Source organism: Danio rerio, chromosome 25, assembly GCF_052040795.2.
Source record: "Danio rerio strain M-AB ecotype USA chromosome 25, GRCz13ab, whole genome shotgun sequence".
Classification (NCBI taxonomy): Eukaryota; Metazoa; Chordata; class Actinopteri; order Cypriniformes; family Danionidae; genus Danio; species Danio rerio.
Window position 1 is genome coordinate 5,443,728 of NC_141045.1, and position 26,463 is coordinate 5,470,190.

The following is a 26,463-nucleotide window of genomic DNA, read 5'->3' on the forward strand; positions in this document are numbered from 1 at the left end:
GGCGACATCTATTGTATATATCTATGATAAAGATGAATTAAATTCATGAAAAATGGCACATATGAAAAAATGCACCCCAGAAATGTATTTGAGATTGCCAAAAATCTACACTGCGCCATCTAGTGGATTAGAGAAAACAAAAACTGCAAGAAAATGTAGTGCAGGGTACATGTTTTTTATTTCTTAAAAATACAGCCCTGGGCACATATTCCCAATGAGCCTGGGTGGCAAAACTAAACTGAGCATGTTTTTACTAAAACAACTTTTATCTAAATTAAATGCCACTGAGGAGGAATTAATATCAATAAATGAGCACTTTCACTAAAACCCCTAAGCTGTTACCCATCATGCACTACAAAATATGCATGTCTGCACTTTAAAACCAACAAAAAAGCACCTGACCTCGAATTGAAACTCCTGAGACTGGAACAACACTGCATGATGTCAACTATTCATAACAACAAGGCGACCTGTGACCTTCTGAAGCTGCTCTGATCTGCATGATCATCTCTCCAAACACTGGATATTTCTACAGTACAGAAGTGAGATAGTTGCCATGGCGACGGACTGAAGATGGCTGTAGAAGTGCTGTGAATGAGCACCAGAGATTTCACACTCATCTTCAGTGGTACATCAGATACGTCGTTTATGTGTGTGTAAATGTCCATTGCATGGGATTAAGGGACATATACTTTGTACAGTGCTAATACGTTCATACACACGTCTACGCTGACTAATAGTTCATAGTAAGATGCTAATAAGATATATTGTTTATTACATACAGTACAGCACTGTCCAAAAGTCAGCAAATATGTATTAAACTGATCAAAAGTAACAGTTTTCAGATTAAAATCCTGAAAAATATGTATCAACATTGATAATAGGCAAATTCAGTTTCACAAATGATGTCCACGATGAAGCTGAAAATTCAGTTTTCCATCACAAGAGTAAATTACATCTCAACACATATTCAAATAGGAAGTGGTTATTTTGATTTGAAATGATACAATTAGTGTTAATAATACAGTATTACTGTTTTATAAATTTAAAATATAATAAATACATTTTTTTAAGAGTTGTTGAGCACAAGGATCAACCTCTAACTTTTGAAAGCCATGTGATCAGGGCCGGAGTGGGACTCATTTTCAGCCCTGGAGTTTCAAGCCAGACCGGCCCACCTCAGTTCACGACTGATTCCAATTCAGTTACTAATGGCACTATCACGTCCTTTTCAAGAAAACTGCTGCTTTAGAAATTCAAATGTTCAACAGCCCTAACAGTATTTTATGTCTTAACAATAAAATCGAAAAAAATAAATAAATAAACAAATTTCATGGGAGATTCGATCACAGGTCTGCGACATTGAAATGCAATGTGCTTACCACAGGACCACATTGGCGCTATTACAGTGAGAGTCAAAAATGACTAATGACTTGTGACCCTCAAGACACCGCACTACTTTCCTTTTGATGGCTCGATCTTTTTCTCCTATTTTTAGATTTCTGATCAAGTTATGTCAGATTTATTAATGTAGTGAATCATTTGATTTTCATTGAGCAGGTGAGCAGGTTATTCATTTTATTCGAATTCTTATATTCACTAAGGCGCCGCTGTTTGGGGTCGATAGTTACATTACATCATCATCATTAACGTTAGTTAACCTGCAGGCTGCATTTTTCTCACAGGGCTGCGAGAAAATAAATAAAAAGAGCGGCACTGCGGCAAAATAATGATTAAAAAGAGTAAAGCTATGGTCAAATAAATAAATAGAAGAAAAAAGTGTGACTGCTGAGAGTGCAAGCAGCTAGGGACACCGGCCCTCACGGCCAAAAAACAGACCGGCCCACCGGGAATTCTCCCGGTCCTCCTGATTAGCCAATCCAGGGCCTGCATGTGATAGCATAAAAATCGCTACAATTTGTGTACTATGGTATTGTTAAAAAGTACATTGGACTATTATTGCCATATAATGGAGTACCTACTGTACAGTGAATCCGGAAAGTATGGATAGCGCTTCACTTTTTCCACTTTTTATATGTTATAGCCTTATTCCAAAATGGATTAAATGTGTTTCTTTTCTCAACATTCTACACACAATCCCCCATAATGACATTGTGAAAAAATGAATTGTTGCGAATTTATTAAAAATAAAAAAGCTGAAGAATCACATGTACATCAGTATTCACAGCTTTGCTCAATTCTTTGTTGATGCACCTTTGGCAGCGATTACAGCCTCAAGTCTTTTTGAATATGATGTCACAAGCTTGGCACACCTGTCTTTGGGAATGTCTGCCCATTCCTCTTTGCAGTACCTTTCAAGCTCTATCAGGTTGGATGGGAAGCAAAGGTGTACAGCCATTTTCAGATCTCTCCAGAGATGATCAATGGGATTTAGGTCTGGGCTCTGGCTGGGCCACTCAAGGACATTCACTGAGTTATTGTGAAGCCACCTCATTGATATTTTGGCGGTGTGCTTTGGGTCATTGTCCTGCTGGAAGATGAACCGTCGCCCCAGTCTGAGTCCAAGAGCACTCTGAAGCAGGTTTTCATTCAGGATGACTCTGAAAGATGCTGCATTCATCTTTCCCTCTATCCTGACTAGTCTTCCAGTTCCTGCTGCTGAAAAACATCCCCACAGCATGATGCTGCCACCACCATGCTTCACTGTACTGGACAGGATGGTACTAGCCTAGTGATGATCTGTGCCTGGTTTTCTCCAAACATAACGCCTGACATTGACTGCGAAGAGTTCAATTTTAGTCTCATCAAGCAGAGAAATTAGTTTCTTATGGTTTGAGAGTCCTTCAGATGCCTTTTGGCAAATTCTAGGCTTCCGTCTGGCCACTCTACAAAACAGGACTGATTGGTGGATTGCTGCACAGATGGTTGTCCTTCTGTAAGGTTCTCCTCTCTCCACTAAGCTCAGACAGACTGACCATAGTGTTATTGATCACCTCCCTGACTAATCCCCTGATCACTCAGCTTAGATGGCCGGCCAGCTCTAGGAAGAGTCCTGGTGGTTTCAAACATCTTCCACTTACAGATGATGGAGGTACTGTGCTCATTGGAACTTTCAGAGCAGCAGAAATGTTTCTGTAACCTTCCCCAGCCTTGTGCCTTGAGACAATCCTGTCTCGGAGGTCTACAGACAGTTCCTTTGTCTTCATGCTTGGTTTGTGCTTTGACATGCACTGGGACCTTATACAGACAGGTGTATGCCTTTTCAAATCATGTCCAACCAACTGAATTGACCACAGGTGAACTCCAATGGAGCTGCTGAATCATCTCAAGAATGATCAGTGGAAGCAGAATGTACCTGAGCTCAATTTAGAGCTTCACAATGTCATGACTGTCAGTGACCACCTGAGGGCGCTGTAGTTCAACGCACACTGAGAGTGAACTACACCGCCCAAAAACTACAAATCCATACATACCACACGCATACACCCGAAACACGTACACTGATCTGCCATCACAGCTGTGTCTGTTTACCGTTGATTATCTGGACTATATATTCTATCATTCCACCACTGTTTGTCATTGCGTCGTTTGTCTTTCTTGTCAACTTATATCCAGTAAGTCTTGTATATCGAGTTTGTTGTTCCTGATCTTGTTCTTGTATCTTGCTAACGTCTAGTTCGTGTTTAATCTGTCATAGTTTCTTGTTTTGCTGTTTATTTGTTACTTTGCACTTGGGTTTTGGATTTTTTTGTCACTGTTTCTGCACGATACATTATTAAAATCTGCACTTGGATCCGCACCTTTTGTTTCCGTTTCAATCCGTAATGTGACACACGGCAAAGGCTGTGAATACTGATGTACATGTGATTCTTCAGCTTTTTTATTCTTAATAAATTTGCAACAATTTCTAAAACTCTTTTCACATTGTCATTATGGGGTATTGTGTGGAGAAGTTTGAGGAAATAAATTAATTTAATCTATTTTGGAATAAAGCTGTAACATAAAAAATTAAGAAAAAGTGAAGCGATATCAATACTTTCCGCTAGCACTGTATATTAGCCACTTCTAAATTATGATGGTTTGTCTAATATATGATGAATTATAGTGCAGGGTTCAACGCTAAGGAGTTTTTCTACTGGCCCGATTGGGCCAACGGTTCAGATTTTTACTTGCCCTGCCAATATTTTTACTGGCCCCACCCAAAAAAAAGTTAAGTTAATAGCTATTCCTTAGCCACATGTTTTTAATATTGTGTCAAAAATGTGTTTGAATCTAGAATTTTTATATTTTTTAAATGTTAATAAATGTATAATGAGCATATCTTCACATTGTACCCACGTAAATGTCTGCTTCCAAGACATTCTTTTAGCCTCATAAATTAATTTCGCTGTACTGGTTTTTACCAGGTTGCAAAAAAACGACATCCTCACAACATCCAATCAGATAGAAGGAACCGAAAAGCAATATGGTGTTTACGACATCACTGAGAAGCCAGCATTTAAAGGCTTTAAAGCACAAACTGTTTCTCGATTCTAAGACTGTATTCATATGCAATTAAAAAATATTCGCAGACAAATTGAACTTTTGTGACAAGGCACTGCGAATCGGGCCAGTAACAATTCTGTCTACTGTCCAAAGGGTCTCGCATGCTGGCCCCGGGCCACCGGGCAGTCCTTATTGTTGAGCCCTGTAGTGTTTTTAATGTAAATATCCTGTTACATAATAAACAGATCTCAGAAAACAGTATAGAATCAACTAAATGAAGCAATTCAGACCATAATGGCAACCACTGTGATTAAAGTGTATTGCAAAAACAAACGAAAATCATCAATTTATGGGACTACATTTAGATCTTGTTCATGTTTGTGCCTTCAGTTTTTTTTTATACGCTGACAACAGCCAATCACGTTTCTCAGTGATTAGATCAAACGCCGATCATTAGCACATCCATGAACATGCTGCTTTTCTGCCAAACAGAGAATGCAGGAGGATAGAGGAGTGTAAAGAGAGAGAAAGGGAAGAGGGAGCTGTAATGACAGACAGCTGGTGGGAGGAGAGAGAGGACACGGAGGGAGGGAAAGATGGAGGACAGGAGGAGGAGGAGACGAAAGTAGGTGAGGCCAACCTGAGAACACAAACAGCTGGTGAAGCTAGACTCTGTTTATGTGTGTGTCTGTATGCATGTGTGAATCAGTAATTCTGGTCATGTCACAGTTTTCTTCTGTAATAACTATATATTATATGATAAAATTATATACAATACCATGCCTGTAGCCAGGGGGGGTTCGGGTGGTTCGAACGAACCACCCCCCACGGCCAAAAGGTCCAGAATTTGTCCTTTTAATTATTTTATGTATTTTAATATTATATAATATATTTATTATATAATTAATAGGGATGTAACGGTATTGTACCATCATATCGCAATCTTAATTTTTTTCGATATTACCGAAGTCGCATGACTCAGTAAAACTATATGTCTTCTGAGAAAATTTGCTCAGGCGAATGAAGCGAACGGGAGGTAGCGAAAACTACAATTCCCATCAGCCTATGCTTGACCATCATCCCTTGCGGTCTGTTGTCGCTACAGATCCAGTAATGCGGAAATGGAGTGTGCTGCTAGAAGCGGGGATGTAAAAGAGCTGGAAAACTCTAAAGCGGGTGTTGTCGCCGCGCGCGTACTGAATAGCTGTGTTGTCGCGCGAGTTCTTATCAGCTGTGTTGTCGCGCGCGTACTGAATAGCGGTGTTGTCGCGCGAGTTCTTATCAGCTGTGTTGTCGCGCGAGTTCTTATCAGCTGTGTTGTTGCGCGCGTACTGAATAGCGGTGTTGTCGCGCGAGTTCTTATCAGCTGTGTTGTCGCGCGCGTACTGAATAGCGGTGTTGTCGCGCGAGTTCTTATCAGCGGTGTTGTCGCGCGAGTTCTTATCAGCTGTGTTGTCGCGCGAGTTCTTATCAGCGGTGTTGTCGCGCGAGTTCTTATCAGCTGTGTTGTCGCGCGAGTTCTTATCAGCGGTGTTGTCGCGCGAGTTCTTATCAGCTGTGTTGTCGCGCGTACTGAATAGCGGTGTTGTCAGCACACTGTTCAGATTGATGCAGACATGAGACCTCTATCTTACTCATGGTTTGTCCTCTCAAGTGGGGGAAAGACAATGCACAACGTTACCCACTGCTGTCAACCTGGGCCAAGTCATATCTCTCTTGTCCCAGAAACCTCAGTCCCAAACGAGAGGGGTTTTTTTCTATTGCAGGGGACATTGTAATAACCCAGAGATACCAGCTTTTACCAGATTATATTTATATGATAATTTTCCTTTAAACCCATCTCTATCTAAGTGAGTGAGTGATTAAATGTTGAATGTGATGAGTTTTCAACACTACTAAATTGAAACTTAATTTTTTTTACATGGTTTAATATTTTTTGTTATTAAAATTGAAGTTCCTGTTTCAAAGCTTACAGATAGATGGCTAATTTGTATGTCATTGACACTTTTGGCACTTTTTTGGAGTATTTTAATAAGTTTTGTTTTTTCCTGTAAATGATTCAATAAATACCGTACCGTGACATTCATACCGAGGTATTACCGTACCGTGAAATTCTGATACCGTTACATCCCTAATAATTAATTTAATATATTTATATTTAATATATTATAATAAAGTGTAATTTTAAATAACTCTGGCCAGTAATTCGAATCCCATAGAGCCTCAAAGCCACTATAATGTGACGCGATTCACGTGACCTAACCCACTGAGTGGTCACATTTAAATCTTTGATGCGACATCCATGGTGAGTTACGCTGTTAATCGAAAAGAGCAACGAGGCAGAAAAGGCAGGCAGCGGCATCATTATCGCAAAATATTGAACATATGTTCAAAAAGACTGCCAAACAGGTAAGTGACTTAATTCCTGACAGATGAAAATCTGCCCCTGAGGTTCAAGGCTAACTGGCCGCATTAGCCTGGACGTCCTGTATATTTATTGACTTGTCCAGTACATGATCTCTCTTTCCTATTTCTGAAATTTTTTAAATAACTGCCCGATGAAGTTATTTCATGGCAAGCGGAGTCCTCAGCCGTCAGATGTCACTTTACAGCAAAAGGCGCTAATCCCGTCACGTCTGTGATTTTGAGGCTGTTTGCTCACTTATTCTGATCGGATAACCTGAACGCTCAAAACACTTCAGAGGGTGATTTAGGATGCATTCCAGATGAAGCTGGATAGGTATTATAATTTTTTGGACAAAATTAATATAAACTAAATAAATGATGACCTGGAGAAAATCTGCGACTGAAACACCTGTACGTGCGCTTTTACAGCCAAAACTCTATTAAAACATGTTTACTATAAGCATAAAACATGTTCTAACTTTTCAGACCTGTAGCCAGGGTGGTTCGGAAGACCCACCCCTCACTGACAAAGGTTCACTCCAGAATTTGACCCAAATGAGCACATTTGTCCTATTTTCATCCTATTTTGACTGCTATGCCATCATAAATAATGAAAATAATCCATCGAAAAATGCTTTATTTTTTTAACCAAAGAGGCTAGAAAAAATCAGAAGACTTAATTATTATTATATTATTATTATTATTATTATTATTATTATTATTATTATTATTATGTTTTAATTATAATTTTTTATTGAACTGGCCAAACTGAGGACAGTTAAATGTGCTGGCCAGTTTGTTTTTTGTCTAATAAATGAAAGTTTTTTTTACTTTTAAACTTTAACAGATTGCTATTTTTTCCTAATGACATATGATGTAATAATTTTGTATTATAAAAATTTGTCTTGTTTAAATTTTTTTAACTGCAATTTTTAGGAAATATTTTAGTACATCAAAAAGTGTGGTTATGATGACATCTGACTAGCTAATCCAGCAAAAAAAGTCACTAAAATGCAGTTTATTTAAATCTCATAGTTAAATAGAAACTGAGGCGTATAACTGCAAAAAGGTCCACTTTTTGAGAAAAAAAGAACCACCCCTTACACCAGGCTGGCTACGGGCCTGAATACCATACATGGTGAAAAGTGACTAGTTGGCTAAACTTTAAAAGAGTGTAAACAAGTTGATTTTAAAGCAATTAGTGGGCTTTACTTTAAAAAGTGGAGTAAATCGGTTTCTTTTAGAGCAACTAGTTGGCTTTACTTTAAAAAGTGAGTAAATCTGTTACTTTTAATTGACTTTTCTTTTTTTTTTAAGTGTATGAACTCGTTGCTTTTAATGTAATCAGTTGGCTTAACTTTAAAAAGTTAAGTAAACCCGTTTCTTCTGAAGTGATTAGTTGGCTTTACTGTAAAAAGTTGAGTATATCTGTTGCTTTTAATTTAATTAGTTGGCTTTCCTTTAAAAAAGTTGAGTAAACCTGTTGAATTTAAAGCAATTAGTTGACTTTAAAAAGTAAGTAAACCTGTTGCTTTTTAAGTGATCAGTTGACTTTACTTAAAAAAGTGAGTAAACCCATTGCTATTAAAGCGATTAGTTAGCTTTATTTAAAGTGAGTAAGTCCGTTGTATGAGCATAATAAAAAAAATTAAGTTAAGCCAGCTTAACAGTTTCAAGCTACAATAGATATTTTTTACAGATATGGTAAGAGTTTGTAGATTTCTTTGGGTGAGCGACAAATAACTAACAAATAATTCTCTTTCCAAAAATAACATTTTTATAAGGCTGTTTCTTCTTCAACAAATCCGCGAGGGCTGGTAACTCAACAACCATATCTACCATATCTATCAACAAACTGTGTCACCTAAGCTCCAGTCCAAGCGCATGCCCTAATGCATTCATCATTGAACTGGCCGGACTACAATCGGACTACATTTGCACATACGCTGAGATCTGTTTAAAAAGGTTGTTTGAAATAATGTTCAATATCTTACACGGAGCAATCGTTTCGCTTAACAAGGCCTCAGTGTGTCAACAGGAGCCGTGGCTATGATTTGGATTTGTTTTAATGTGGTTATTTTTAATATCAAAACCTGGATTCAGGTCAAAATCTTCTTTAATGCTCTACCAAAGACAGAAAGGCACCCACTTCAAACAGGAAATTTCATTTTTTTGGGTGAACTATCCCTTTAAGCTGTCATGACCTGGCTTATCCAGCAGGGAACAGCTTGTTCTGAATCTCATAGAAAAATCTCAGTCCACCTTTGAACAACACCACACCCGTCATTCATCTGACGCTGATAACAGATGCTGGGCTGACTGTGTGTGTGTGTGTGCGTGTGTGTGTGTGTGTGTGTTCTGGCTCTTTTATTTACAGTATTTCTGTCTCTCTGTCTCTTCATCTCTGTTGTCATGGTTTCAGTCTGTGATCTCTGGAGATTCGGATATTCCTCAGGATCAGAATAGTCCAGCTGTGTTTGCTGATTAAACACCTCCAGACAGGATTATAATCGTCACACATGATGTGGAGTCAAATTTAACTGATGCTGGCTGCGTGTAGATGCGACTGGTAAGAATAAACTTAATTCAACTCAACATTTATCAGCATTCCAGAGATGCGAAGATCCATCAGAACAAATATACTTATTCATTCATTCATTCATTCATTCTCTTTTCAGCTTTATTCCTTTATAAATCAGGGGTCGCCACAACCAAATGAACCGCCAACTTATCCAGCATATGTTTTGCACAGCGGATGCCCTTCCAGCTGCAACCCATCCCTGGGAAATACACATACACACTCATACACACACATACATTCATTCATTCATTTTCTTGTCGGCTTAGTCCCTTTATTTATCCGGGGTCGCCACAGCGGAATGAACCGCCAACTTGTCCAGCAAGTTTTTACGCAGCGGATGCCCTTTCAGCCGCAACCCATCTCTGGGAAACACATACGGACAATTTAGCTTACCCAATTCACCTATAGTGCATTTGTTTGGACTTGTGGGGGGAAACCGGAGCACCTGGAGGAAACCCACGCCAATACGGGGAGAACATGCAAACTATACACAGAAATGCCAACTGATCCAGCCGAGGCTTGAACCAGCGACCTTCTTTCTGTGAGGGGAATGTGCTACCCACTGTGCAACTGTGCTGCCCATCAGGACAAGTATGATTACTATATTTACTGAAGTGGGTCATTAAAGATATTTTAATGTCTGAAATATACAGAGCAGAGTGATGATAACTATGAAACAAAACGAGAAGATGGGAACATTATTGATGATTTTATGTATTATTAATAATAATAATAATACTTAGTATAATATTGTCAAATAGTTTTATATTTTATAAATATATAAAATTAGGGACGGTTACTTTATTGTCATAAATGGGAAAAAATATATAGATATAGAGGCATCATTGTGGAAAAATATTTCTTAGCTTTCATTTACATTAATCATATTTCTCATTTTTTAAATGTATTAACAATCATTTTTAAAATTATAAAATAAAATTCTATAAAAAAAACATTTGTATTATATTTGTTATATATTTATAATATTAAAATAAATATATTACATGTATTATTCTTTTATTTTAAATATATATATATACACTACCTAGCAAAAGTCTTGTCGTCTATCCAAGTTTTAAGAACACCAAATAATAACTTGACTCCTAGTTGATCATTTGGTATCAGAAGTGGCTTATATGAGAGGCAAAGGCCTCTAGATTACAGTTATTTTACCAAAATAAAATATAATCATGCCACACAGTAAGGTCTGACTCTGCTTAGACAAAAGTCTTGTCACTGAACAGAAATAATGTCCAGTATAGAATATAAAGTCCTGCTGCAGTGGAGACAGAATAAATATTGTGTCTGACTCCATCAGGATCTTGGAGGACTGCATCCATACATCTCTGACATGACTCAAATTACTGATTAAAAAAGAAATCTGGAATGGCAAAGAAAGCGTTCATGCAGGACTCCCTGAGTTCATCAAGATTCTTTGGATTCATCTTCAATGCCTCCTCCATCTTACCCCAGACATGCCCAACAACGTTCATATCTGGTGACTGGGCTGGCCAATACTGGAGCTCCTTGGCCTTCTTTGCTTTCAGGAACTTTGATGTGGAGGCTGAAGTATGAGAAGGAGCGCTATCCTGCTGGAGAATCTGCCCTCTCCAGTGGTTTGTAATGTAACGGGCAGCACAAATGTCTTGCTCCCTCAGGCTGTTGATGTTGCAGATCTCTCACACGCTCCCATACTGAATGTAACCCCAAACCATGATTTTTCCTTCACCAAACTTGACTGAATACTGTGAGAATCTTGGGTCCATGTGGGTTCCAGTAGGTCTCCTGCAGTATTTGTGATAATTGGGATGCAGCTAAACAGATTTTCCAAATGATCAACTAGAAGTCAAGTTGTTATTTGTTGCTCTTACAACTGAGATAGACGACAAGACTATTGTCAGGTACTGTATGATAAAAATAATAACAATTATATTAGACAGAATTTAATTTCATTTAATTTATTTTACTTTTTGAAAATATATTCAATATGTTAAAAAATATAATTTCCGTTAAACAGAAATTGGGGGGGAAATAAACAGAGGGGCTAATAATTCTGACTTCAACTTTATATATAAATAAAATAAATGATGTAAAAATATTTATTTATATTTTGTGAAAAGCTAATCAAAAATTACACTATAAAAGAAAAAAAGAAAGAGATAAAAGAACATCAAGTTTGTTTTTTGTTTGTTTGTTTTTTCAAATTTGCCGTCTCTGAGTTTGTCCAGTGGATCAATATGTGTAGAAATGAGCCGAGGGTGTTGAGTGACTGACTCAAGAGTAAAGACAGATTCACTGAGTGTTAAGCCGAGTGATAAGAAGACAGAACCAGATGAACATCAGACACTCAGTACATGAGCTCTCACTATCTGCTAGTAATTAGTTCGCTGATGTACTGTGTGTGTGTGTGTGTGTGTGTGTGTGTGTGTGTGTGTGTGTGTGTGTGTGTGTGTGTGTGTGTGTGCCCGCTGTTTCACTCTCTCTCAGCGCTCAGTAAAAATCTGTAAAAAGCCAAAAGAAAGTCTCTGAAATCTATAATAAAACAATATTTTGTTCTATAGGTTGACACAAAAATAAACAAATATTAATATATGAAATCTTAATTAATATAACTTTATATAATATGTAACTATAGCATGAGAATTTCTCCAAGACATCTGCGACTGTAGGAGAACTTGTTCAAGAAATGTGTAATCTTCAAGGTGTTCGGCTGCTTTTAACTAGTTATCTTTCACCTTTGCCCGTCAGTTTTACGCACACTAAAGGTCACCTGGGATGAGATTGTGCTAGAAAGACACACATCGTAAAGGTGAAGATTAGGCAAGACTAAACTAAAATGGAGACTGAAATATGTACAGTATTTCAGCAGAAATTAAAAGGGACATTTCACCTGTAAATGTGTCAAATGTGCTGGTAATTTACTCTCCCTCAGGTCATCTAAGGTGTAGGCTGTATAAGATTTTTCTTTAGTAATACATTTGACAGGTTTTAGCTTTTTTGCAATAAAAAAATGAAGAAACTAAAGACAAAAAGTCACCAAGACCTGGATGGAGTTAAATCTCATATACTCGTATAGAATTGTTGTAAAAATGCAATAGCATGATATTTATATTGTATCAGCAAAGTGTTGTCTTCAAAAGGTGGTATTTGGTACAGTAAGATGAAAGAAATGAACATTTCCTTACTATTTACTCTCCCTCAAGTGGTTCCAAACTTTTATGAGTTTCTTTATTCTGCTGCACACAAGAAGATATTTTGAAAAATGTTGCAAACTTGTAAGCAGATTTCCTTAGTAGGAAAAAACAAATACTATGGAGGTCAATGGTTACAGGTTTTGAACTTTTTTTTTTTTTTTACATTTCCTTTTTTTGAGTTTAACAGAAAAAAAAAATATTCGAAACAAGTCAAATGTGAGTAAATGATGACAGAATTTTAATTTCTGTGTGAACTGACCCTTTAATGCTGTGACACACATGCTGAAACACACAATCATGTCAAGAGACTGAATCACTTTTGTAAAGGTCGTTTGTGTCTAGTCCAAGGACGCGATTATTTCACCACTGCCCAAATATACAGAGAAATACGCGAACGAGGTCGCTGATAGCGTCTGATGACATAATTCTGCTGCAGAGAATCCCGTTTAAACCTCAAGAGCGCGCACGGCGGAGCGAGAACGCGCGCGCCGCAGCGCCCTGATGTTGCTGGTGATCCGCACAGAGAGATACAGCCGCTCTTGAACGCCTGTAGGGCTGATTCCACGCAAAACCGCCTCCGTGGGGCCGGTTAATCCCGGGGGGATTAAATCCAGCGAATGCAGAAAAACGCCCAGATGAAGCGCGCACCGCTGTATGATGAAAAACAGATGTGCGCGCGCGGCGAACGCGAACAAGAATGCCGCCGTCAGGAATAACGAAGCTGTCAGTGACTCGCGTTTTAGCGTAACGTTTGACCCGTCACGTTGGATTTTAGACGCCTTCTTGCGTCACGGAGTCGTGTTTCACCACATAACGGGAAGCAAACCGCAGCATCAAATCATATGAACCGTTATTCCAGTCACCACTGCTCTCATGATTTAACGTTATCTTTAAAGCGCCAGACGGTTATAAATCATACATAACGCCTCTACCTGCAATTCTTCACCTCATAAAACACGAATATGACTATTATTGTGTGACAGGAATGAAGAAAAGAGGAGCGTGACAGAGCCACGCAACTTACCGGATTCTGCGGTTTTGTCCCGGTATTCCGTGTTATTATGGCTTCATATGATGTTCGTCCTGCAGTGACAGCGTGATATTAGTTCAAGCTGCCGGTGTTACTCGCGTTCGTGTGTGTTTGGAGGAGAGTGAGGGAGGAGAAACCGCACGACGCGGCGGAGGAGGAGGACCGGAGAACCAACCGGAGCGTTTTGGTCGCCACCTGCTGGCGAGTGTCCGTTACGGCGCTCTCAGCTTTTTTTAACTGCTGTTTAAGCAAAGGTGGAAAAGCGCATGCCGACGTCATCGACGTGACGCAAGAGTGACCTTGAGATACACACAGCTACAAAGCAGGGGACTATGTATAAATATCAAACAGGGTAACGTTTAGATGGGAGACTATGGAGCTTAAAATAGGACAACTGTCAATCATTCAAATGAACACAAGTCAAATTCAGATTGCTTTGTCATATTTTAAGCTCCATAGGACACAGCTGTGGATACTAAAATCAATATAGCTTCTGTGAGGCTACAACAATAATTATTATTTTCACATTAGTGTGAGGGGTGGGTTTAGTATTGGAGTAGGGATAGACGTTAATACAATACAATATAATGGGTCATTTAATAAATAATATGAATAATGCTTGCTATAATTACTGTTTTTACATTACTGTGAGTGTTGGAGATAGGGTTGGGGTAGACGTTAATAAAATACAACGGGTAATTCAACAAATAATTCTCTTTAATTCCGGCCACAAATGCATCTCTTCCAGCAACAACCATCAAACGCAGATGATGATGCTGGAGAGCATTTAGGATTGAGGAAAATGCTACACTTGTTATGGTGTTTGGTAAAATAAAGCAAACAGAATCAACGTCACTGATTTAATAATTTAATTGATTTTGGATCGTGCAGAGTTTTATTGTGCTGTGCTGGCAGGGATGTGAACACTTCCTGGTCAAACCGCAACAAAATAAATAATAAATAGAAAAGAGTAGTCTAGCGTTACGTCCCTCAGGATTTGTGCATTCGTTAAAGGGACAGTTCACCTAAAAATGACAATTCTGTCATTTACTTTTTACTAGCTTGAGTTTCTTCTGTTGTACACAAAAGAAGATATTTAGAAAAATGTTGTAAACCACTGACACAACATGAATGTTTTCATTTCGTTAGCGTTACGAAATCAATTTTTGATACAATTCAAATAAAAACATTGTTATTTCACTGTTATTTTCTGGGGGGGGGGATCTCTTAATAACAATATTTGATTTAAATGTTGAATAAACGTCATCTGACTTTAAAAGAATAAGCTATATATTATCATTCTACTTAAACCCAAACCTAATCCAGAAAAAAAAAATGTAAAAAGTGATCTCTTGATTATTTTTCAATGTTGTGTGTGTGCACTATTGTAGTTTACGAGGACACAAAATAGTATAATTACTTAAATATGACTGAGTCATACTCTATTAACGTGGTTTCTCCATTCAAGCCATGTCCTTGTAGTGTTAAACGCTTAGAATCATGATCAACTGTTTGTTTTTTACATTCAAACCTGGCCATGTTTCCTATGGGGGGTTGGGTTTAGGGGTAGAGGTGGGTTAAAGTCATAAAATAAGTGTTTTTTTTACTGTACAAAGTACATTACGTTTAGAGAGTCCTCATAAACCACCAAACCCAACATATATGTCTTTGTGTGTATATTTATGATACATTTTCATTTAGTTGTGTACTAATGTAGTACTAATTTAAGAAAACACAAAATAGTATAATTACTTAGGTATGACTGAGTTGTATTTATTAAGGTGCTTTCTCCATTCAAGCCATGTCTTTGTAATGTTAAATGCTTAAAAGTCATGCTTAACAGAGTTTTTTTTGACATTCAAACTTGGCCATGTTTCTTGTGAGGGTTGGGTCTGGGGGTAGGGGTGGGTTACGGTCATAAAATAAGTGTGTTTTACAGTATAAATCACATTATGCCTATGAAGAGTCCTCATAAACCACCAAACCCAACATATCTGTGTTTGTGAGTATATTTAGTTTCATTTAGATGTGCACTAATGTAGTTTACAAGAACACAAAATTGTAAAATTAGTTGGGCATGACTGAGTTGTATTTATTAAGGTGGTTTCTCTAATCAAGTCATGTCCTTGTAATGTTAAATGCTTAAAAGTCATGCTTACCAGGGTTTTTTGACATTCAAACTTGGCCATGTTTCCTGTGAGGTTTGGGTTTAGGGGTAGGAGTTGGATAAAGTCATGAAATAAGAGTTTTTACAATATAAAATACATTACGCCTATGGAGAGTCCTCATAAATAATAATAATAATTGGTATAGTTACTGTTTTTACGTTACTGTCAGTGTTGGATGTAGGGTTGGGGTAGATGTTATTAACATACAATGGGTACATCAATAAATAATTCTCTTTAACAGGTTTTTTTTCACATTCAAACTTGGCCATGTTTCTTGTGAGGGTTGGGTCTGGGGGTAGGGGTGGGTTAAGGGCATAAAATAAGTGTGTTTTACAGTAAAATACACATTACGCCTAGGAAGAGTCCTCATAAACCACCAAACCTTACATATCTGTGTTTGTGTGTATATTTAGTTTGATTTAGATGTGCACTAATGTAGTTTACAAGGACACAAAATCGTAAAATTAGTTAGGCATGACTGAGTTGTTCTCTATTAAGGTGGTTTCTCTAATCAAGCCATATCCTTGTAATGTTAAATGCTTAAAAGTCATGCTTACCAGGGTTTTTTGACATTCAAACTTGGCCATGTTTCCTGTGAGGTTTGGGTTTAGGGGTAGGAGTTGGATAAGGTCATAAAATAAGTGTGTTTTACAGTATAAATCACATTACGCCTATGGAGAGTCCTCATAAATAATAATAATACTTGGTATAGTTACTGTTTTTACGTTACTGTCAGTGTTGGATGTAGGGTTGGGGTAGACGTTATTAACATACAATGGGTACATCAATAAATAATTCTCTTTAACAGGGGTTTTTCACATTCAAACTTGGTCATGTTTCTTGTTAGGGTTGGGTTTAGGGGTAGGGGTGGGTTAAGGGCATAAAATAAGTGTGTTTTACAGTATAAATCACATTATGCCTATGAAGAGTCCTCATAAACCACCAAACCCAACATATCTGTGTTTGTGTGTATATTTAGTTTGATTTAGATGTGCACTAATGTAGTTTACAAACACACAAAATCGTAAAATTAGTTAGGCATGACTGAGTCGTACTCTATTAAGGTGGTTCCTCTAATCAAGCCATGTCCTTGTAATGTTAAATGCTTAAAAGTCATGCTTACCAGGGTTTTATGACATTCAAACTTGGCCATGTTTCCTGTGAGGTTTGGGTTTAGGGGTAGGAGTTGAATAAAGTCATAAAATAAGAGTTTTTACAGTATAAATCACATTACGCCTATGGAGAGTCCTCATAAATAATAATAATACTTGGTATAGTTACTGTTTTTACGTTACTGTCAGTGTTGGATGTAGGGTTGGGGTAGACGTTATTAACATACAATGGGTACATCAATAAATAATTCTCTTTAACAGGGGTTTTTCACATTCAAACTTGGTCATGTTTCTTGTGAGGGTTGGGTTTGGGGGTAAGGGGGGTTTAAGTTCATAAAATAAGTGTGTTTTACAGTATAAATCACATTATGCCTATGAAGAGTCCTCATAAACCACTAAACCCAACATATCTGTGTTTGAGTGTATATTTAGTTTGATTTAGGTTTAGGTTTCTCTAATCAAGCCATGTCCTCTAATCAAGCCATGTTAAATGCTTAAAAGTCATGCTCACCAGGGTTTTTTGACATTCAAAATTGCCCATGTTTCCATGTGGGTTTAGGGGTAGGGGTGGGTTAAGGGCATAAAATAAGTGTTTTTTAAAGTACAAAGTACATTATGCCTATGGAGAGTCCTCATAAACCACCTAACCCAACATATGGGTGTTTGTGTGTATATTTAGTTTGATTTAGATGTGCACTAATGTAGTTTACAAGGACACAGCATAGTATAATTACTTATGTATGACTGAGTCATACTCTTATTAAGGTGTTTTCTCCATTCAAGCCATGTCCTTGTAATGTTAAACAGATACAAATGATGCTTAACTGTTTGTTTTTTGACATTCAAACTTGGCCATGTTTCTTGTGAGGGTTGGGTTTAGAGGTAGTGATGGGTTACGGTCATAAAATAAGTGTTTTTTTACAGTATAAAATACATTATAATGTATGGAGTGTCCTCATAAACAACCAAACCCAACATAAGTGTGTTTGTGTGTATATTTAGTTTGATTTAGATGTGCTCTAATGTAGTTTACAAGGACACAAAATAGTATAATTACTTGGGTATGACTGAGTCGTACTCTATAAAGGTGGTTTCTCCATTCAAGCCATGGAGAGTATGGAGAGTCCTCATTAACCACCAAACCCAACATATGTGTGTGCATATTTAGTTTTTAGGTGTAAAATATTACCTTTTTTCCAAGGCTGCACAAGATTCATCCACATAAATTATTTTGATAATTTAAACATTAAAACCAATGTAAGAAACATTCATGGCTCATTTGGCACAGTGTGAAAATCCTACATGTCCCACAATGAATAAAACACACCTGCTGGACTTATTGAGAGGCGTCTGACCTCATTCATTCAGACAGACAGTCTCAATGAATGCACAGTATGTTGTGTGTGTGTCTCAGCTGGACTGAGGCTCTGTAGATGTAACCGGTGTCTCCAGCCCGACTCTCTTTAGTGATTCTTCATACTTCCTCTTCCCCAGAGTCACTATGTCCTCTACTTCCTCTGCCAAGTCCCGCCTACCACTGTCCACCAGCGCTGTCATTAGCCGCTGCACCGCCCCAGGCCCCGCCCCCTGCTGCCCTCTAGCCCAATGAAAGAGCATCGCCAGTACCTGCGCCCCGAAGTTATCCCTGACAAAAAAAGGAAAATAGGGAAATGCCATTTTAATTTTTTGTTAATAATTATATTTTACATTTGTTAGTTAATTAGTAAAAACGATCTCACTCGCCTTACTGAACAATATTAGTTAAGTAAATAAATAGGTATGGAGGAATAAAACAAGCAAAATGAAGCACATAATATGTTATTAAATAAATATACTATTATTAAATAAAATAATGCAGTGTATGATTTGTGAAACTATTGATATTTAATTTTTTGGGGAATGTAATGCATATTTTTTGTATAAAATAAAATAACGCAGTATATGATTAGTAAAATATTACTGATATATACATTTTTTTAAATGTAAATTAAATATTGTAATAATAAATCAAATTAAGCAGTATATGATTATTGAAATATTACTGATAAATGCATGTTTATGTCAATAAATATTATTATTAATAAATAAAATAATGCAGCATATGATTAATGAAATATTACTGATATATGCACTTAATAATGTGATTAAATATTTTCAATATTATTATTATTAATAAATAAATTAATGCAGTATATGATTAGTGAAATATTACTGATATATGCATTTAATAATGTGATTAAATATTTTCATTATTATTATTATTAATAAATAAATTAATGCAGTATATGATAAGTGAAATTATTGATCAAAGATTTTTTAATTTAATAAATTAAATATTATTATTAAATCAAATAACGCAGTATATGATTAGTAAAATATTATTGATATATGATTTTATTTTTATAAAAGTGAATTAAATATTATTATTAATAAATAAATTAATGCAGTATATGATTAGTGAAATATTACTGATATATGCATTTAATAATGTGATTAAATATTTTCATTATTATTATTATTAATAAATAAATTAATGCAGTATATGATAAGTGAAATTATTGATCAAAGATTTTTTAATTTAATAAATTAAATATTATTATTAAATCAAATAACGCAGTATATGATTAGTAAAATATTATTGATATATGATTTTATTTTTATAAAAGTGAATTAAATATTATTATTAATAAATAAAATAATGCAGTATATGATTAGTGAAATATTACTGATATATGCATTTAATAATGTGATTAAATATTTTCATTATTATTATTATTAATAAATAAAATAATGCAGTATATGATTGGTGAAATACTGATATATGACATCATTTGAAATGCAATAAATTAAATATTATTTCTATTAATATAATAATGCAGTATATGATCAGTGAAATATTACTGATGAGATTTTTTGATATGCAATAAATTAAATATTATTATTAATAATAAAATAATCAGCATATGATTAGTTATTTATATATAATTTTTAAAAATGTAATTATCATAATTTTCACTATAACCATAGAGTATAATGGGAACAGCATAAGAAAAACCTAAAAAGATCAAATTTAACTGAATTTGATTTTATTGATTGCAACATTTCAAAACGGACATCAGAAAATGACACGTGTGTGCGCGTGTGTGTGTATGTGTGCGTGCATGCACGCGTGAGTGTGTGGAGTTTCCTGCAGAGTCCCAGATGGCTGAGCGATAAACACAAACATACACAATTCTCCTTCATTCTTTCCTTCATCAAACACACACACACACTCACTCACTTTCTCTCTCTCTCTCTTCAATGCATTCCCCAGAGTCATTATGAGTACATTTACATCAGCGCAAACAAGACTATTCAAACCAATCCATTAACAAAAACGTATTTCTGTAAATGATCCTGAACAGCTCATGAATATTAATGAGGCAGTAGTAACTGGCTTGGTAATAATTCCAATACTCTATTTAGTAATTGTTTAGTCACTAGATAGTAAACGTTGTAGACATACTTTAATGCTGAAACAACAATGTATTGTTATAAAGTTACTAAAATGTATTGCTAGCATATTTATAGCAACACCGCTAATGTGATTTACCATTTTGGTAATGTTTGACCTCAGTGTTAACATACAGGATGTTCCTATCATATTTCTATGCATGATTTCTCATAACGCTAGCATGGCTTAGCACATACTGTAGCTAGCCTGCCCGCTCGTAGCACATTTGACTACATTAGCGACATGGTAAATAATCTAAACAACACATGTAAGCATGTCGCCAGTGTAATCTTGTCATTTATGTCCTGCTAAAAGCTCAAATTAAATCCACAAATATGTTCCTAAATTCCGTTAATTCATTGCATTTTGCAATTAATTACAGTGTTTTAACAATTGTGAGGATTATTAAGTGGATCCAGGGATCAGGAGTGTGTAAAATTTGTAGTAAATGTGTCATTTAAAGGGATAGTTCACCCCAAAATTAATATTTACTCACCATTTATGTACCTTTAAGTAATTCCAGACTTGTTTGAGTTTCTGAGTTTCTGAGTCTGTTAAACACAAAAGGAGATATTTTGAAGAATGTTGAAAACCTGTAACCATTGACTTCCATAGAAGAAACAAAAAATACTATGGAAGTCAATGGTGACCGGTTTCCAACATTCTTCAGAATATCTACTTTTGTGTTTGATAGAAAATAGAAACTCAAGCCACTCTTAAATAAGGAAAGGGTGAGTATATGATGAATAACTGTTCATTTTTGGCAGAAATCTCTCTTTAAAGTTCACATTAACTTCTTTGATTTTGTATTGTGACGAAGTTCCTTGAAAAAACTGTACAAAAGCACGCACATCCCTCTTAACTGGGTGCTCAGCCAAAAAAACGCAAAAAGTACAAACTAAATATTAATCAATGGCAGCAGCACCAACGCTCCAAAAATACAAATTTATTAAATTAAAAAGGCTGACACAAAGCGTGTAACGTTTCGAGCCACACGGCTCTTCATCAGACTTTAAAAAAAAATCATATATCAATAATGTTTTACTAATTATATACTGCGTTATTTGATTTAATATTAATATTTAATTTATTACATAAAAAATCTTTGATCAATAATTTTACTTTTCATATACTGCATTAATTTATTTATTAATAATAATAATAATGAAAATATTTAATCACATTATTAAATGCATATATCACTAATATTTCACTAATCATATACTGCATTCATTTATTTATTAATAATAGTAATAATAAAAATATTTAATCACATTATTAAATGCATATATCAGTAATATTTCACTAATCATATACTGCATTCATTTATTTATTAATAATAATATTTAATTCACATTTTCAAAAAAATCATATCAATAATATTTTACTAATCATATACTGCGTTATACTGCGTAAATAATAATATTTAATTTATTACAATATAAAATCTTTGATCAATAATTTCCTTATCATATACTGCCATAATTTATTTATTAATTATAATAATAATGAAAATATTGAATCACATTATTAAGTGCATATATCAGTAATATTTTACTAATCATACACTGCTTTATTTTATTAATTAATAATAACATTTAATGACATAAACATGCATTTATCAGTAATATTTGAATAATCATATACTGCTTTATTTGATTTATTATTACTATATTTAATTTACATTTTAAAAATGTGTATATCAGTAATATTTTACTAATCATATACTGCGTTATTTTATTTAATGCAAAAAATATGTATTACATTCCCCAAAAAATTAAATATCAATAGTTTCACAAATCATACACTGTATTATTTTATTTAATAGTAGTATATTTATTTAATAACATACTATGTGCTTTATTTTGCTTGTTAAAAATGCTGACACAAAGCGTGTAACGTTTCGACCCACATAGCTCTTGAAGAGCCGTGTGGCTCGAAACGTTACACGCTTTGTGTCAGCCTTTTTCATTTATTAAATTTGTATTTTTGGAGGCTTGGTGTTGCCGCCTTTGATTAACATTTAATTTGCACTTTTGACGAAGTTCCTTGAGAAATTAAATATTAAATGACAAAGCAGTGGGTGTGGCTTGTTTTTTCTACTGCGAGCTGATTGGATGTAGTAAGGTAGGCATTTCATTCAGAAAGATAGGAAATAGGGTTTCGGGAGTGTTAATGCAACCTAACAGACTCCTCCTCCTCACCACTTCTGTTAGTTGCCAAAACTGACAGCTGGAGGGGCGTGGTTAAGTATGTTAGCCCCGCCCAATACCTCAGACAGAGGTTGTTGCTAAATCGGATATGGTTAAAGCCGGAAGTTGACGAGAATTATTTATATTATTTATTAAATTTCCCATTTATTGTATTTTATTAACGTCTACTCTTCACAGCACTGTAGAAACAGTAGTCGTACCGAGTATTATTTATGTTATCTATTAAACTACCCTATTAATTGTATTTTTTAATGCCTACCCCCACCCCAACCCTAAACCCAACCGTCACGCTGATATATTGATGTGCATATCACACTATACTGGCCGCGTATACAATCTAGACTTAACCTCAGACAGACCTAATCTAAGAATTTAACTGAAAACAAACAGGAAGTGCATTTTCAGATTTCAATTTTAGATTACTATTATTTTTTCTTAATGACATGCACGGATGAATTGTTAACCACTATGTGCAATGTGAGCTAACCAAATCGACATGTTTCGTCTTGAGTCCATGTGTACTTTAAAGGGGACTGTAGTGATCTCAGCGCCCTCTGCTGGCGCTCCCTCACCTGTGCTGGTGGCGGATGCGCTCCAGCTGCTCGTAGCTCATGCCCAGGTTGATGCCGATGTTTTGCCACTCCTGGTTGATGCGCAAGGAGATGGACAGCAGGTTGGTCTGGGTCAGGTATCCGCTTTCTGGGTCGCCCAGATTCAGCTCACCTGAGATGCTCCCGTCAATCTCTGAGTTCTGTTTCACAAATGATTCCAGATGAGTTGACCATTTTATCATATGCACAATAATCTGAACACACACACACACACACACACACAGTAAATATTTTATTAAATTCATTGTTTAAATAAAATACAAGACCGGCCACTTTATTAGGTACACCTGTCTAACTGCTTGTTAACGCAAATGCATTGCCCAGAGGTCAGAGGAGAATGGCCAGACTGGTTCCAGCTGATAGAAAGGCAACAGTAACTCAAATAAGCACTCGTTACAACCGAGGTCTGCGGAAGAGCATCACTGAACACACAACACATCCAACCTTGAGGCAGATGGGCTACAGCAGCAGAAGACCACACCGGGTGCCACTCCTGTCAGCTAAGAACAGGAAACTGAGGCTACAATTCACACAGGCTCAGCAAAATTGGACAATAGAAGATTGGAGAAACATTGCCTGGTCTGATGAGTCTCCATTTCTGCTGCAACATTCGGATGGTCGGGTCAGAATTTGGCGTCAACAACATGAAAGCATGGATCCATTCTGCCTTGTATCAACAGTTCAGGCTGCTGGTGGTGGTTTACTGGTGTGGGATATTTTCTTCGCACACTTTGGGCCCATTAGTACCAATTAAGCATCATGTCAATGCCACAGCCAACCTGAGTGTTGTTGCTGACCATGTCCATCCCTTTATGACCACAGTGTACCCATCTTCTGATGGCTATTTCCAGCAGGATAACACACCATGTCATAAAGCGTGAATCATCTCAGACTGGTTTCTTGAACATGACAATGAGTTCACTGAACTCAAATGTCCTCCACAGTCACCAGAGCTCAATCCAATAGAGCACCTTTGGGATGTGGTGGAATGGGAGATTCGCATCATGGATGTACAGCCGACAAATCTTCAGCAACTGCGTGATGCTATCATGTCAATATGGAGCAAAATCTCTGAGTAATATTTCCAGTACCTTGTTGCCATGAAGGATTAAAGCAGTTCTGAATGCAATAGTGGGTCCAACTCTGTACCAGTAAGGTGTACCTAATAAAGTGGCCAGTGAGTGTATATTACATATTAAATTTGTACATTACCTAAAATGTAAAAAGTAAGTTCTCATTATCATTTAATTTATAATTTATAGTTGTGTGTTCATGAAAAAACATTCTTCAAAATATCTTCTGTGTTGAACAGAAGAAAGAAACTCATGAAGGTTTGAAACAAATGAAGTGTGAATAAATGATGACATAAGCTGCGTCCCAAATGGCACACTATACAGTATGCATTATGTACTTATGCACTTACACACTCAACGGGATAGTATATGTATGTAGTGTCATCCCAATTGGAGCACTAATGTTTTTTTTCTTAGCAGAAATTCAAACCGTTTCCCTGATGATGTTTGACGGTCGCCAAATCAGTGAAATAAATATCAAATAATACCTGCCATGAGTATAACCGCATTTACCATCAGGAGGCGCTATAATCACTCTCGTAGGAGAATTTTGCTTTCACAATCTAAAATAAATAAAGTTATCCAACATGTGCGGTCGATAGCTCCGCCCCTTCCGCAAAGTGAGCAAACCTGTGGTCGTTGAGTGCGTGAAGTGTCCATCATTACACACTTCATTTTAGCGGCTGAATGAGTGCATCATCCGGGTAATTAAAGTGCACTTATTATTTGTTGAGTTTTCAGTGTGAACACACTACCTACACTATTTATACTACAAAATGGCGTAGAATAGTGCACAAGTGGGACGCAGTTAGAATGTTAGTTTCTGTGTGAACTCTCCCTTTAAGATTTGGAGCTTACAGGAATCCGCAGAGGAAGTGTCGCCATCCACTGGTCATCGTGACCTTTTCTTTTTCTGGCCACTTCCTCTGGAAGATCACTAGGCACTTCACCCCGGTAAAAAGACACCTGCAGTACAAAGGTCTCGTTAATCAAATTGATCAGAATTGATTAAATATTAAAGGGACTGCTCACCTAAAAATAGAAATGCTGTCATTTGCTCACTCTTTGCTGGTTTCTTTATCCTGTTGAACACCAAAGATATTTTGAAGAATGTTGGAAACCTGTAACCATTGACTTCCATAGTATTTGTTTTTCCTACAATGGAACATTTTTCAAAACATCTTGTTTTCTCTTCAACAGGATAAAGAAACTTGTAAAGCTTTAGAACCACATCAGGGAGAGTAAATAATCAGAACATCTTCATTTTTGGGTAAACTACCTTTAAACACAGAAGACAAATCAGTCTCACCTGTCCTCTAACAGTGGTCTGGACCGGGTGGGTCGCGCACACGTAGACCTCTTTAATGTTCTTCAGGTGAGAGTAAAAGGTGAACGAGAGTCTGCCATCTTTACAGTCTGGACGGTCTGAGGACACAGTCATTCAGATTAATGTTCACATGTTTCTTGTTTGCTTCTACCGGTGCTCTATTCGATCTGCCCACCTGAGTTGATGTCAATGCCTCTCTCAAAGCCAGCGAAAAACTGCTCTCCCTCCAGCAGGACACACAGCTCAGACGGCTGAGGGCCTTCATACTGATCCGCCAGAGACTCCAGCCGGCTTTCAGCCTGAACACAGTATAGCCTGTGCAGTTAAAATGAGCCTGTAGTTCAAATGATGAATGCAAAAAACCCTCTATGTCTTTGTGTTTATTATAAGATACGATGTAGTGGTGGCCAGCCCTGTTCCTGGAGAGCCACCTTTCTGCCGATTTCAGAGGCTACCCATATAAAACACACCTGAACCAATTTATTAGGACCTGAATACTATGTGATAATTACAGGCAGGTGTGTTTGATATGGGTTGCAACTGAAATCTGCAGGAAGGTGGCACTCCAGGAACATGGTTGGCCAACCCTGATGCAGTAGGAGCACAAAGAAGAGTGGCATTTTTCTGAAAGAGTACGACAGTTGAACAAAATAAAGTTCAAGAGTTCACACTTAGCTCATGATTTATACATGGCTTGTTTGGCATGCTGTCCCGAGAGAGAGCCCTGAGCTCAAGGGATCCTCGAGCGCAGGGCTCCCCCCCTTATGCAGGGCGAGTGGAGATTGAGCTCAGGTCTATCTCAAACTCCC

At 36.6% G+C, this 26,463-nt stretch overlaps 2 protein-coding genes across 6 annotated transcripts in view; both read right to left on the bottom strand.

Moving 5' to 3' along the window:
- Positions 1 to 13,731, bottom strand: part of slc25a22a (solute carrier family 25 member 22a) — a 44,900-nt gene extending 31,169 nt beyond the window's left edge. For both annotated transcript variants that reach the window (XR_015526048.1, XM_087311602.1), the window contains exon 1: positions 13,652 to 13,731. The gene's annotated coding sequence lies outside the window, so the exon portion shown is untranslated. The remainder of the gene's footprint in view (positions 1 to 13,651) is intronic.
- Positions 13,732 to 14,512: 781 nt separating this feature from the next.
- Positions 14,513 to 26,463, bottom strand: part of pidd1 (p53-induced death domain protein 1) — a 38,220-nt gene continuing 26,269 nt past the window's right edge. For 2 of the 4 annotated variants that reach the window (XR_015525937.1, XR_015525936.1), the window contains exons 12-17: positions 25,830 to 25,953; positions 25,637 to 25,752; positions 25,360 to 25,409; positions 25,186 to 25,293; positions 23,216 to 23,394; positions 14,513 to 18,582 (exon numbers count right to left, since the gene is read on the bottom strand). Coding sequence is in view for 2 of the 4 variants with exons in the window: in XM_087311411.1 (XP_087167537.1) it covers positions 18,348 to 18,582; positions 23,216 to 23,394; positions 25,186 to 25,293; positions 25,637 to 25,752; positions 25,830 to 25,953 (762 nt within the window). In the remaining 2 variants the exon portion in view is untranslated. The remainder of the gene's footprint in view (positions 18,583 to 23,215; positions 23,395 to 25,185; positions 25,294 to 25,359; positions 25,410 to 25,636; positions 25,753 to 25,829; positions 25,954 to 26,463) is intronic. The other 2 variants (XM_087311411.1, XM_087311410.1) reach the window with 1 other exon arrangement.